The 15,001-nt window shown below is 40.2% G+C and overlaps 2 protein-coding genes across 2 annotated transcripts; both read right to left on the bottom strand.

Annotated features, from left to right (window-relative positions):
* Positions 1-507: 507 nt before the first annotated feature.
* Positions 508-1,825, bottom strand: LOC133804452 (uncharacterized). Its single transcript, XM_062242611.1, has 2 exons — positions 1,382-1,825; positions 508-1,301 (listed from the first exon to the last, which is right to left on the bottom strand). Exons 1-2 carry the CDS (start codon positions 1,817-1,819, stop codon positions 690-692), a joined length of 1,050 nt encoding a protein of 349 aa, XP_062098595.1. The 5' UTR covers positions 1,820-1,825; the 3' UTR covers positions 508-689.
* Positions 1,826-9,004: 7,179 nt separating this feature from the next.
* LOC133807431 (D-3-phosphoglycerate dehydrogenase 3, chloroplastic-like) lies at positions 9,005-11,609 on the bottom strand. Its single transcript, XM_062245763.1, has 5 exons — positions 11,029-11,609; positions 10,401-10,777; positions 10,185-10,295; positions 10,007-10,102; positions 9,005-9,865 (listed from the first exon to the last, which is right to left on the bottom strand). Exons 1-5 carry the CDS (start codon positions 11,546-11,548, stop codon positions 9,194-9,196), a joined length of 1,776 nt encoding a protein of 591 aa, XP_062101747.1. The 5' UTR covers positions 11,549-11,609; the 3' UTR covers positions 9,005-9,193.
* Positions 11,610-15,001: the final 3,392 nt, after the last annotated feature.

The raw sequence follows: 15,001 nt of genomic DNA, 5'->3' as shown, positions 1-15,001 counted from the left end.
TAAACAGCCCTTCTTAAAGGACTGGCTTGTTCAAATTTTTCTATTAATTTTTACAAGTTTTGCCAAGAGGGTTAGCCACGGTGTATGGCTAACTGCTCGTATATGTAAGATTCTGTTTCAGAATCATTCGTAAAGACATGATTAGTCCATTTTTAATACGAAATTATAAGGGACTGTGCTCAGCCAGTCGTTCTTGCCAACCTTTGTAAATTTACATTTACAAGTATTTGTTCATTACGTGTGTTGTTTTGCTGTATTACAAGTATCATTTTTCCGCGCGAACAGGAATGTTCGGACAGGCCATGGTCAAGGCAAGTGACCAAGGACCTAAAGCTCCTCGATCACTTGGGGGGCATATAAGGCACATCGATAGCAAAGCATACTCTCAAGGTATGTAAACACATGAACAAAATGAGTGAAAGCATGCTTCAAGTACTTAGTGTATTTTTTCAAATTATATGATGCCAAAGTACTATGCTAAGTTCGGTCATACGGACAAACGTTATAATAAGTAAAAATATTATAACACCAAGAGTTAAGCTTTTACACCGCAAGCATTGCTGCTTGGATGTAATTGTTCAAACAAAAAGATTTACTGCCCGTGCAGCAAAGCTTAAAAAGAAATTATTGTCTTTACATTGTGACCCGTGGGTCGCGTGTTCAAAAAGAAAAAAGAACAGCTAAATAAATTAAGAGGCATGGGGGGCAGGAGGATCCTGGGCAACAACCTGGTTAGTCTCTTCCTCGATGGTTTCTTCGTCCAAACCAACGACGCTTGGGGTTGCAGGAGTCGCAGCTCTCGCCTCCTCTTCAGCCAGTTGAGCAGCGCACCGAGCCAACTCCGCAACTCTGACCTCCTCTGAAAGGTAGCTAAAGTCAGCACCCTGATTGTGTTTCCAAAAGTTATAGAAACATCGGAGTGTCGCCCTCTTGTACTTTTCCAGATTCTTGGAGTTGTCAAGCTCCGACTGCTGCACCTTGCCCTCAAGAGTGGCAATAGTCTCGTCCTTAGACTTGACTACCCCTTCCAGATGCTTGATCTCGCGGAGATGAGTTTTGTTGTACGACCGGTACTCTTCCCTCAGCTTAACCGCTGCATCTTTAGCAGCTTCAGCCGCGGACAGTTTGGTCACCGCTGCATCCCGCTCTCGGACCACCGTCCCCAACTCCTTAGCATGTTTGGCTTCAGCACCCAAAAGCTCCTCAGCCGCCTTCACCTGATGTTTCTCGAGAACTTTAGCCTCAATCTGCTCAAAGTAGGCCTGGGCTCGGGTACGAGCAGTAATGGCAGAAAGTAAGGCCTGTAAACAAGAGAAAAAGAAGTCAAGACTTATCACGAGAACTGAAAAAATAAAGACTCAAGAAACAAAGAAATACTTACGCTGGAGATCTCGTTCAGAGTCCTGTTCAGGATCTGATCGACTGGTAGCTCTACAGCTTGGATCATGGCGGCCCCAACACGCTCACCTCTGCCAATGCGTTCAATTCGATCCTTAGCGGATCGAATGGTATGGCTCACGAGCCTGGCCTCATGAGCCTCTTCGCGAGAAAGATGCTCCCTAGCAGGCGCAGGTGGAGGATTGGACCGAGCAGGGGTGTTTTGCTGTTCAGAAGGAGCTGGAGGAGGGGTAGGAGTTCGCCCAGTTGGCGCAGGACTTTGCCCGGATGGAGTGCCCTGAGGAGGGTCTTCTGGTCGACTCTTCTTGGCTGAAGGGCCTCGATTGGTTTCACCAGTTCGTTTCTTTGACCTCCGTTGAAGTTGAGGGACTTCCTCTTCCTCTTCGGCCTGGTACATGTCAAAGATATTGGGAGTCGACATATCTGCATGAAAATAAACACAAGAGGTTAGTAAGGGAAGAAAAAGGTGAAAATAAGTAATACAACAGAAAGAAGATAATAAAGTGAATACCCGAGCTACAACTACTGGTCGCTATACTATTGACTCTATTAATCATATACTCATTTTCTGGCATGAAGAAGTTTGGCCCTAGATTTGGAGCATATGTAAAGTTGCCATCCCCGTCAAACATGTGACAGGGGATTGGCAGACCATTTAAAAGCGAAATAACGTTACCATTGTCATCAGAAGACTCTTCCAAGTCAACAACTGGTTCTTTGGCCTTTTCTTTCCCCTTGCCTTGGGGAGCAGAAGGCCTTTCTGCAGAAGGGCTGCCCATGGGTTCCCTGATCGTAACTCTTGTTGGCCTCCTCCTTGGAGAGGGCACAGGAATTTGCTGCTCGGGAACCCCCCCGGCAGTGGGTTCGTCCGTTTCGGACCCTCTATTGTCATGGCGAGGAGCCAGAAGGCCAGACGACCTCAAATTCTTTTCTTGTGTCAAGGTCTTGACACATTTGGTAGCGGCAGACATCTTGGCCAGAGTATCAGACCTCGACACCATGTCTGGTGTTGGGGTCGGGCGCAACCAGGGGCCTGAAAAGCAAGTCGAGTTTGAGAAATGACGAAAGGAAATACTCTATGATAAAGTATCGACCAAGGCAAAGACAAAATTGTACCTCCTCTCGCGAAAGCCAAGTTGTTGCTGGATATATCCGGAGTAAAGAAGTACTCCTTGTTGTAATGTCCCACGTTTGATATGTGGGTGGTGCCACTCAAAAACGTCCGGCCAGTTTCCTGATGACAGAAGTGAAAAAAGCCCGTCCCGTTGTGTTGAGGGTTGGACTTAAGGTCAAAGAGGTAGTTAACCTCATGAGGTGAAGGTTTTGGCCATTTGTTAAGTTTGTACAGGACATAGAGTGCAGCCAACATCCTATATCCGTTAGGGGTTATTTGAAAGGGAGCGACGCCGAAATAATTGGCCACCCCCACAAAGAAAGGATGAAGAGGGAGATAAGCCCCCGCTTCAATGTGATGCCGGGACCAGGCACTGTTTGCCCCTCCTGGACGGTTAGCCCTCTGCTCCACAGTAGGACGTGTAATGGTTACCCCCGTTAGGGGGTATTTTCTGAAGCAGTTCGCAACCATCCGAAGGGTCATCGAACTGGCTGGAGGAGTGTACCACTCGACATCAGGCGGATTGTGATGACGAGGACGAGCCCTAGTTTGGATATTGGGGTCAGGAGTAAGATTCTCTCGACCACTGGTCGAGGGAGCCCCCGCCTGCGAATCAGGCTGGGCAGAAGGAGAAGGGTTACTTTCAGATTCGGGCCTTTTCTTGCCAGAGGATTTTGAACGGGCCATTGAAGGAGAAGGGTGCGGTCTGGAAGAGGCTCGTGAGAAGGGTATCTGGTGGATGCGATCGGCTAGTAGTTCTTCTCCCTCGAGCAGTTGGGCAAGGAGGTCGTCGTCGATGGGTCTCTCACCTCCCCACAAATCTGGCATTAAAATCTGCAAACAGAAGAATGGGGAGGCGAGGTCAGAGGAATCTAGGAGATTCTTATAGTAACGCTGGTCGAAGTATAAAAGCTAAGCCTTTATATAACAGCATTCTAACTAAGTCTCTCTGCGCAAACAGTTTAAAAAACGGACCAAAAGGGTGAAAGTGAAAAGTTTTCCTGAAAAGCTTTTTCGACTCCCCTCACAACGGGAAGAAATTATTTCCAACTGGTCTAAAAAAAAAAAAAAAAAAAAAAAATCGAAATGCTACTTCGATCTTACGTCCTAAAAAGCACTAATCCTGGGTTTTGAACCTACTCAAAAGCATACTTTGACTACAAAAAACATCTTATCTACAGGCGTTCAAAAAACCAGAAACCAAGAGATTCAAACAGTACGCCATTTAAAAGCATGCACCACGAAAGGTTAGAAGAATGGAGTTTCAGAGTAACTTACCAAGGAAAGCGGTCGTGAAGATGGAAGTGAGGGTTTCGAGAGTCAATGAGCCCACCGTCTGATCCTACAGCACAAAGGAAGGTTCGCCGGAGAGAGCAAAGCTCTGGTTTTTAGGGTTTTTCGACAAAGAGATGACGTGCGTAAAAAGGAAAGGAGTGCATCAAGTAACCTTATATAAGTTTGTCTTTGGTATTCAAAGGGCGTGATCATTACTTTTCCATTTTCGAAGTATGGGGAAGCGTAATGGCCGTCATAATTGTTTCTGGGAAACTGAAAAGCCTTGATTAGACAGGAGTGGTTTGCTTTTTTCAAGAACGCACGAAGGGCTCTGACACGTCAGGAGGGATTACCGAAGGGTCGTTCGTTCAAAGTTTATTTACTGTTCGTGGTAAATAAACTTTGGGGGGCAAATGTTATCCAATAAATTAGCATTTGTGACGTGGCGAATAATCTCTTGACACGTGGCTGACACCTGGAGCGTCTGCTAGAGTATCGACCAGGAGACACACCAGAAGCAGGACAGACCTGTTTTTGCCACGACCATACTGGTCGGTGGTTCCGCTGGCAAAGCAACATTTATGGAAAGATCTTATGTATCCCGAATTTATTTCATGCAATCTTCTGAATATCCCATGATTCAGGGGATAATATCTGTAACAATATTGGGCAACCCTCCATGAGCCTATAAAAAGCAGGAGATGGCTCATGGGAAGGGACTTTTGGGGGAGCCCGGAAATCATAGAGACATAGAAATTATCTGTGAAAACTTGTATTGTTTATGAGGAGTGTTGAAACTCATTGAACCCAAGTTCTCTGATCACACTTTTGTTCCCATATCAATATCATTCTAAGTGGACGTAGGTCATTACCAGATTCTGGGGCCGAACCACTATAAATTACTGTGTATTCTTTACTTTTGCTATTACGTTATTATCTATACATATTCGTCTATATCATTCACATTTTGACTCCGTGTCAGTTGGCTAAATCGAGGGTCAACAGAGTTCAATAACCTTTCAGTTCCAAAAGCCAACCCTTAAGAGAGCCATTATTCAATTCCTCTCGAAAAGGTATAGATTTCATATTTGTATATTATGTCCCCAACCATTTACATCAATGAGTTCCCAAAACAAACGTTTTCAGCTTGATCATTTTTACAAACCATAACGAGTGAATCAAACAACTCATATGACATAAACATGAGTTCATAATAACTTCAAGATTACGATCAATTTGTATATGATCATCTTATTGATACATTTAATTAATACGTATAAATTAAACGGTATTATTAAGTATTAATAACATATCGATTCCCATTCATGTATAACCACTTTATACAAAGTACCTCCACTAAGATGTCCTACTACAACAGTATTCCAGATCTAGATTATATGTATCCATAACTATGGTCATTTTAAGAAGGCTAAAATCATGGCGTGGGACCAGGAGGTCGACACATTGCTAAAGGGTGAAGTGCTTATCTAAATCCTCATGATGTCTAGTCACAACTTTCCTTGGGTCATGAAGAACTAATATATAGCTGGCAGCACCTTGGTTAATTTCATTATCATTGTTACATTGGCCAGAGGTATTGGCTGCTGCCCCAGACTCCGCTCAACTTGAGTTATTATCTAGATCGTCCTGGGAAGGGCGTCTACGCACCAAGGGTGCGGCCTTTTCCTCTTCCTCGACCTCCACTATGGTGGCCAGGGGGCCCTTCTTGGGGGGACCTCGAGGTTTTAGAACCAAAGATTGACCCTTCTTTATCAGACCACATGCTAACATATTAGCATCTGTTATCACTACTTCGTATTCCTTTTCAACGGCGAGAGAAAAGGCAAGAGTGTGGTATTGTTTCAAATGGACCTGGGAAGTTGCAGACCTATTGTAAATGGCAGCACAAGAAAGTAAAATGATCAGATAAGCAAATATTGAAACAAAAACTTTAATAAGGCTACGAAGAAAACACTTACGAGGTCGGTTGAAATAATGGAAGTCACAGTTCTGAAATTCGTTAGACATAAATAACTTGTCCTTATAGACATTGGGATGGCTAGGGAAGTAGTAGAAGGTATCACCACCGATTTTGGTGTCCGGAATGGTCTTAAGGCAAAAGAAATATAAAATAGCTTTAGGAGTGGGGTCCTTCCACTCGTTCTTAAGAAATAAATACTTAAGTTTTGCGAGGAGGCGATAAGTGTTGGGGGGAAGTTGGAACAGAGCTAGCTTCACAAAATTTAGAAAGTTCGTGATACGAACTCACTGGGAGGAATGCGCCTGCTTTTAGGTGCTCGTCGCTCCATGCCCCAAAGTCGTCCTCCAAGGGAGTGCAACTCAGCTCACCCTCCAGCTCAAGTCACATGTAAAACTTGGAATCCATCTCGATCCCGTGCCCCCTCATTATTTTGTTCACATGGGGCATCAAAATTATACGAGAGAATATCCTCTTGGCCTCATAAAAATTATTGGCATTCACCTCGACCTCCCTCTCCACCACTGGTCCAAAATAGGGGATGGGGGGTTTTGGCGACGTGTTTGCCTTGAGAAGAAGAGCCTACAACAACTTTACCTTTTTTCTTGCTCATCTTAAAATGGTTTAGTTCGACTGGGTACAAAATGACTGTTAGAGGCGACCTAAGGATGTAACCTAGGACAAGATCATGGGAGAGCTCGACCTAAGGATTGAAAGCTACATTACTCAAACTAAAGCTTCTACGGGCTAAAGGCGTAACTAAAGCCCTGATACGTGTATCCACTTGTGCCCCTAATTAACGAACCCTAATCTCTGGATGTACTGTTACCTCAGAAATCACGTGTTAGAACACTGGTTTTAAAAGGCAGTTTTGATACAAGACTGCCCAGGAACCGTGTCTCATAAGCTACCTAGTTTCAAGACCAGAAATCCCTAAACTTTTGGCCTAAATTTTTATCCAAACAATCCTAAAACCCAGAAATTCCCATAAACTTACCTGTTTTATGCCATTTGTTCTAACATTTTAGGTTTCATAGATGACCTACCTATTCCGGTACACAAAACCAACAAAAGCCACTTATAGAACCGTAAGAAAACAAAAAAGTCCACAAATATGTATAGAAACATGTGAAAGAAGTTTAAGAAAGAGAAAAAAGGAACTTACAATTTTTTATCGAAGGAATTGGGGAAGATTGTGCCGGTTGAAAATACGAGGGAGCGATCCAGGGAGGAAATCGCCAAAGGAAAGTTTGAGGGTTTCAGAAAAAAAGAGAAACTTTGAAATGTAAAGGTGGTGAAAATCAGGTTTTGTACCCCTATATATATATATATAAGAATTACAGCCACACGATCAAGATTCGAGATCAAAAGGCTATGATTAAAATAACCAAATGGCGGAAAAAAGTTGACAATAAAACTGTCACTGTACTCGAAACCCGAACAGACCGCCTGTAAAAAACAAATATGTGTCCCACACTCGAGTGGGTAGGTGGGCACGTTCCCCATAAACGGAAGTAGAAAAGTCCTTATTGTGTGTGTCAAGGGTGATGTCATACACGAGCAGGGACTTGGGGGGAAAAATTGTACCTAAAATATATGAGCTCAATCGTCTTGTTCGAGGTACAACTGTCAAGCAATAAATGAAGATTACTAAGCCCCGGGGACGCTTTACGTCAACCGAGGTTATCAAGAGGTTCCATAGATCGTGCCAGATAGGTGTAACAAAGGTCGAATGGAATCATTCCCAGATCGGCCTCATCGAGCTACAAGCATCTTTCGGGTAAGATTGCCGTAACATACACTTACAGTTTGAGGGATGCATTCAGATCACGATAGTCTCATATAGCACACAAGCTTGAATGCCAACAGACTCAGAGACTTTATATGCATAATTAAAGTATTGCGATATCAGACAATCAATGTACTTAATGAATTTATTTATGATTGGGAAGTTACCCATTCTTGTAAGTTACCAAATATTGAACGATTACCCAAAACTATGCATCAAATCCTTATAAATAGAAGGGGAATGGACAATAAAAGGGACGAAATTTTGTATGCAAAATCTTTGTAGAAATTGTCTTAAACAATTTTTCCAGAGAGCCTAAACAGAATAACAGACTTGTAGACTAGATGAATTTTAATCACCAAACCACGTAAAACTTCTTGTGTTCTTGATTTACGGTTTCATAAAAGCCTAATCATATATTGTTAGATTTCTTATTATACTATTGACTAAAAACTACGTTAACAATAAGCATTTTTTTTATTTAGAATTAATTTATATAATTTTTGTATTTATTTTAATTTTAACATTTATCTATATTTACCTTTAGATTTTTTTATTTTATAAAATTCACTAATCATAAAGTCACAAGTGTCACTTAACAGATTCTAACAGATGAAGTGGTGAGAGGACACCCTTTTAGTATGTTTGAGTATTTTGTCATCGAGTATAAAACTGTTTCGATGGACATAGTTTGATAAATGATGGATAAGTAATGTGATTGTGACTTGGTGTTAGCCATATTAACTAGGGGTGTGCAGAAAATATCTGATCCAATAAAAATCGACCGATCCAAAAAAAACCGACCGCCAAAAATTGGATGTCCAATTACTATTGGATCGGATCGGATGTAATTTTTAAAAATCCAAATTGGATCGGTCGGTTGTTGGATGACCATCCGACATCCAATAAAAACCGACCGAACCGATCCAATTTCCATCCAATTACATCCAATACCTCACTGTAGCTTACTATAGGCTTGCACACATGGGATGATTAAAAAAAACCCTAAACTAAACATTACAATTAAATATTTTTATTATTTGGATGAGTAATTAGTGTTTTTATAATTGAAATAATATATTTTTTTTAAAAAATCAGCCTAAATTAAGGTTTTAAAAGATCGGATGGATCCGATCCGATCCAACGGATAACCAATGGATGAATCCAATGGATGGAACCGAACCGATCCAATCATCCATTGGATCAGATCGGATCGGTTGGTTCAAGATGATTGGATCGGATCGGTTCCAAAAATCCAACATCCAATTGGATGATTGGATCGGATCGGATGGGCTTAAAAACATTGGATGTCATCCAATGAACACCCCTAATATTAACTAACCAGTTTGTACAACTTTGATCTAACCCAACTAGAGTGATTTCTTGATATTTATAAGAAAAAGCTTCCGTATATCAGTTGATAAAATACAGTTTATGTACACTACACAACGCAATGATTTAGAGATATGTAATATATATTTGATTCTATTACAACATAAGGACAAGATAACATAAACATTACTGGAAAAAGCCACTTTATACCGAAAATTAATCCAATAAATGAATATGACACCAAAAAATAAAAATTAGATTTCCTAGGTGACAAACCTGGTTCAAACAATACGCAGCACAACCATCATTACAACTTGAGGAAGACAAACTCTTCAATGGCTGATATCTCACCAATTTTCTTTAGTACTTCTCTACTGGGATCTTCATCCACTCCAATAATCATCACAGCTTGTCTCCGTGGAGCAGTCCTCCCTACTGTCATAAAATTCACGTTTACATTTTCTTGACCCAAAATACTTCCAACCTTCCCAATCAAACCCGGTTGGTCAACCTGCCTGCAAAGTATGATACACCCTTCCAGGCTCACATCAACCTCAAAAGATCCCACCTTGGTCAAATGAGGTTTCCCATCTTTGAGTTTTCCCTCCACTGTGATCTCACCAGAGTCCGAAATAGAACTGGCGAAATTTGATTCCACGTTGGCAATTTGAAGCTGGATAAATTCTAGTGGATTCTCAGGTGAGCCATTTAAAACGATTCTCTCTTCTGTTATTATCAGTCCTCTCTGTTTGGCAATGAAATTAGAATTGACAAAATTGATGTAAACACTGGAAGTAGGCTCAACCAGACCCTTTATCACCATGGCACGAAGTACCCTATTGTCCAGATCATTTGGATTTCTAGCTGAGCCGTAAGTGACCTTTACAAATTTAATTCCACTTCCACCAGCCACTAATTGAACTGCCAGTCTGCCTAGCTTTTCAGATAAGGCAACAAAAGGTTCTAGTTCTGATAAAACCTGCGATCAAGGAAAAATCATACTGAGCCATCAAGCTAACTTATTCACTTTAAGAGCTTGGTAAACTTTCCAGAAGGATCTTAAAAGTCCATGCCCATGTAAAAAACAAAATAAGCCACGTTAAAAATATCAATTAACTACCTCAGCAGAGACCATGGGTGCATTCACAGCAGTAGAAGAAAGCTCCCCATTCAGAGCCCCAAGAACCGCTTCCGCTACTTCAAGGGCCACGCCTTCCTGAATATGAAAATTCCACTATGAAAGTCTTGATAAAATATGCATCACAGAGCTAACATGTTACTTATGATAAAGCACACACCTGGGCCTCGGTAGTGCTAGCACCAAGATGAGGAGTTACAATCACATTTTCATGCTGCACCAACTTATTGTCCTTTGGTGGTGGCTCTTCCATGAATACATCAAGTGCAGCCTGCCAAAAGAAAAAGAAATATTTATTAGTTAATTCCAGTTCTCCATTATTATTATTATTAACCATTTGATGAGTAAATGAGGTTCTTGTAAACGTAAGAAGAACCTGAGCAACAATCTCAGAGTCCAAGGCCCTAACTAGAGCTGCCTCATCAATGACTCCACCACGTGCAACGTTGACAATTCGAACTCCCTTTTTCATCTTAGAGAAAGAATCATCGTTGAACATCTTGGAGGTAGTAGGGGTGAGAGGCATGTGTAGGGATAAAAAATCTGCGGTCGAAATGGCTTCTTCAAAGCTCACTAGCTTCACGCCAATGGCACTGGCACGATCTAATGGCGCATACGGATCGTGTGCCATGACATGCATTCCAAGCCCTTTTGCTCTCCGAGCTACTTCTGATCCAACCTTTCCAAATCCCAATATAGCAAGTCTTTTTCCCACTAAGGACACGCCAACATACTTATTCCTCTGCCACTTCCCTGGACAAGGTATATTATCCACAATTAGCTTTTAAAACCCCACAATGGGATCTTCACGTAAGATCAGAATTCAGAACATCAATGTAATTAACTCTAAGTTAGTATAATGTAGGCTAGTTGTCTTTACAAGAATTTTCTCCGACACCACACTAAACAGTTTGAGGAAAAACCTTTTAACTAACATATGCAGAAAATTTATAGTAACAACACTACTAAGTTCATTAAATTCAGGATAAGAAAGAAAAGCTAACCATCTTTAATGGAAGCATCAGCCTGTGGGATGTTACGCGTCATGGCCGTGAGCAAAGCAATCCCATGCTCGGCCGCAGCAATAGTATTGGCGGTAGGGGCATTGACAACAAGACAGCCGTGTTCTGTGGCGGCCGACAAGTCAACATTGTCAATACCGACACCAGCTCGCCCCACCACCTTAAGTCGACCCCCGGACGACTCAAAAACCTCGCGGCTTACTGCCGTGCCACTCCGGACTATGAGGGCGTCACATAGAGAGATCTTGGTGCAGAGCTCCTCGGGGCTCAAGTTGTAAGAGCAGTCAACGTTGGCGAACCTCTTGAGCAGTTGAAGGCCCGCTTCGCCTAGCTTCTCAGTGACCAAGATGGTGGGCTTGGCGTCCAAGAAGGCCTTGACGATCAGTGAATTTGATTTGGCATGGCGGCGAGAAAGATTCGGGATTGTGCATGAGAGAGAGGGTGGAGCCTTTTTGGTTAGACCATGTGTGAAGGTGAGACTTGGCCAAGATGTTGATGCCATCTCATATCGGTACCTGTCTTGGCTCTCTCTCTTATGTCAGTCATGTGGCTATCGTTACATCTTGGCTATGTACTATTGGTCTTACAATATTGTATCTATAATCTATCTGATCCACACTAGGGTACTTCTATTTACATCCACGTTGACTCTGTTTCATTCTCTCCTTTATTATTGAAAGTTGAGTAACTAATTTGGTTTACGTAAATGTTTAGAAAAATAAAAATGACATCAATTTTTACATGGCGAAAGATGATTTTTCATGCCCTTCTTCATGGACCTTGTCTAGACCGTGAACCAAATCTACTCAAAATAATAAAAGTTATTACAAGATACAAGTAGTAAAATAAGTTAAAACTCCCTTTCAAATTGATTTACAACACAAGCAACCAACTCTTTTTTTTTTTTTTTTTAAATGCCAAGTTAAAAGGTACTTTATGAAAAAGATATGCAATAATAATGTTTGGTAAAATGTTACAAAACAACTTATTAAAAAATTTATGCAGAAACTACAGCTAGAAGCTAAAATTGTCAAACCACAACTTTTAACTTTTCCTAAAAATAATTTTTTGAAAAAACATTGCAATAAACTTATTCATTATATATTACTCAAAATAAAAATTTTAAAATAAATTAATATTATAATAAAATAAACAATATTTAATTAATTTTTTTTATCATATATGTTTAGTAGATATTATTTTATTTTAGAAAATTTAAATTAACAAACCACTTTAATATAAAGTTTATTATACACTGTAACATAATTTTTGTTTCTCATAGTATTTTTAAATTATAATTTATAAAAAACATATCAATTTCATGTTTTGGAAAAAAAATTGTGAAGATTGTGACTTCTTTCCTCAACCAATCAAATGATTAGCAAAATGAAAGCTCATAGTTTTCTGGTGTTTCCAGTTGCATCTACGTTTTTTCTAGTTGCATCTGCGCGGACACCAGTAAGTTGTAACAGACTAACTAATTGTTGTTAGTTAGAGTTAGTTTCTGTTTGTCTCTTTAGTCCTTGTATCTCGACCCTATATATAGTTTTAGGCCTGATCAACCTAAGTGTATTCAATTTCTGAGAGTTTTGGCTGAGAGCAAGAACTGAGTTGTAATACTCTAGTGAGAGAGTGTTTCAAGAAAAGTTGGATGAGTGTTGTTGTAATCTTGAGAGCTTGGAGGGTGTAATCTAGTTTCAGATATAGTGGATTTGACTTAGGCATTGCTGCCTAGCCTTGGATGTAGGATCAACCAAACTGGTTGTATCTGAACCAAGTATTCTTGGTGTTCTTTCCTTTTGTGTTTTACTTTTGATTACTTTTGGGTTTGTTTAATTGTCTATTACTTGTTCTTCTTTGTTGCTATTCTTGTGCACTATATTGGCTGTGTTGTGCAGGACCTAATCAACCCCAACAAAAATAAAAGAAAAATAATTAAAAACATAAAAAGTGAGAGTTTTGAGATAACTTATGTTTTACATATTTTATTATATCATGAAGAAGTTTATAATACTATCATCATTATAATTTGAATCTTAGCTACATTGACTAGCTATAATATATACACACAATAATATATATATATTATATATTATAATATAATATTTTTGTTTATGATCACTTTATTAGTTTCTTATCCAAAACATATTTATTTTAAACATATAAATTTGTTTAAATAAAATAAAATAAATATGACATCTTGATTTAACTTTTCCAACTCACAACATTTTAAAATCTGTAATTTGACAAACACTCAGTAACTTTTCCCACAACATAGTTGAAGCTGCTTTTCCCTACAATACAACTACAACTACTTTTCCCCACAACACAACTATACCAAATTGGCCCAAAGTCTTCAAGCAACCAACCTCACGCTGGTATTATGGTTTGCTGGACTCCCTCTAGCTGCTGGACTCCACCCAGCTACTGCTCAAGCTCCCCTTGAGAATTAGCTTGAACTCCCTTCAAGCTTCACACCAGAAATTACAAAATGAGTGATGAAGAATCACCCAAACGTCAATGGACCAATGAAAAATGAAGCAATGAATGCTTCAGACCTTTGTAGAGAATGTTTCTTGATGCTCTACAAAGGTCTGAAGCATTCATTAAATCACTATTTAGCTGCTCTGAAAAGTAGGATAAACACGGATAAAGATAATTTATATATATATATATACTAGGGCACAAAAGAGGAAAGTCGGTTGATCAAAACATGTGTTGAATTAAAATTTATGTGTTGCTGGTCTTTCAGTGTTAAAACATCAAAATAATGTTTAAACATGAAGTGCGATGCATGACAAAAAAATAACACTTACAAACTCCCCATTTGGCATGCAGCTGAACAAATGAGCATGTGATTTATAATTTAGTGCACACAACAGACAGAGATAATATTAAACAGACAGAACAACTGCAACTAAACATATTAGTTAAAGTGATAAATCAAAAGTAACAAGAAACAAGTCCACCAGCTCAAAATACAACAAGATATCAACAAAAATAGCTAAGGATAGCAGGACAAAAGATTAATTCAAGAGACTAAAAACAAAGGACAAAGTCAGATAACAAAATATGATCTAGAAATACTCCCCCTTAGTGTTCAGATGGCATGCCAAAGTGGAAACTCATACTTAGTGGAAGAGGAACTCTTCTTCTTGAAGCGCTTCTTGGTGCCTGGACGTACAACAAACTTCCCTGAGATGCTGGAATAGATGGTTGGGCAGCGTCAGATGGCTCGGATTGAGAGACTGTGGGCATAGAATCAGCAGCAGTAGAGCTAGGGACCTGCTCCCCCTAAGAAGGTTGCGCTTCCTCAAATGAGTCATCAGCAGCGGTGGTCGGTACAGAGATAAAAGGCAGGCCAAGATGGTGAAGGACATCAACCTAAAATTCTTGAGTCTGAGCACTAGCCAACCGATATTCAGCACTAAGATTATGAACCCATTCAAACAACCGATGCTTCCAAGATAATTGTTTTAAACCCAATGTAGATGCAACCATAGGATCTTTGATCGAAGGATCCTCTTAAGAGGATTGGATCGAGTGGAGGCCAAGTTGATGGCCTCAGCGGAGATGCGAGTGTCCAAACTCTTAGAGTGGACAACCGAGAAGAGGTGTGCAAACCTTTTAATCGAACAAGGCAAGGGAAATATCTGAGAGACCCCTAGCCAAAAAGCGGCATCCAAAATGACCTGAAAAAATAGTGAGGAAGACTGATAGACTTGTGAGAACCCACTGCATATAAGAAATGAGCCAAATCAGCCTGAGCCATGGACTTGTGAGAGGTGGGCTGCTAATTATAAATGGTGATGATATGCAGAATGTGATACAATGGAGAGAGGTCAGCAACGCGAATGGCATTGGAAGCTAGCAAAGTCGAAGATGATTTTCCAGTGAGAGTTCGAGCAACCTCATCCATATCCAAACTAAACTCCACACATTACTTAGGCTCATC

Source organism: Humulus lupulus, chromosome X, assembly GCF_963169125.1.
Source record: "Humulus lupulus chromosome X, drHumLupu1.1, whole genome shotgun sequence".
NCBI classification, from domain to species: Eukaryota; Viridiplantae; Streptophyta; class Magnoliopsida; order Rosales; family Cannabaceae; genus Humulus; species Humulus lupulus.
Note: the sequence above shows the minus strand (reverse complement) of the source record. Positions and strands in the feature narration are given on the sequence as shown.

Excerpts from the sequence above, each read along its gene's own strand:
- LOC133804452 (XM_062242611.1), bottom strand. The coding sequence starts at position 1,819 with ATGTCGACTCCCAATATCTTTGACATGTACCAGGCCGAAGAGGAAGAG. Across the intron at positions 1,302-1,381 it reads CTCTGAACGAGATCTCCAGC|GCCTTACTTTCTGCCATTAC; the intron begins GTAAGTATTTCT and ends TCTTGTTTACAG.
- LOC133807431 (XM_062245763.1), bottom strand. The coding sequence starts at position 11,548 with ATGGCATCAACATCTTGGCCAAGTCTCACCTTCACACATGGTCTAACC. Across the intron at positions 10,778-11,028 it reads TGATGCTTCCATTAAAGATG|GGAAGTGGCAGAGGAATAAG; the intron begins GTTAGCTTTTCT and ends TACCTTGTCCAG. Across the intron at positions 10,103-10,184 it reads CTAGCACTACCGAGGCCCAG|GAAGGCGTGGCCCTTGAAGT; the intron begins GTGTGTGCTTTA and ends TTTCATATTCAG.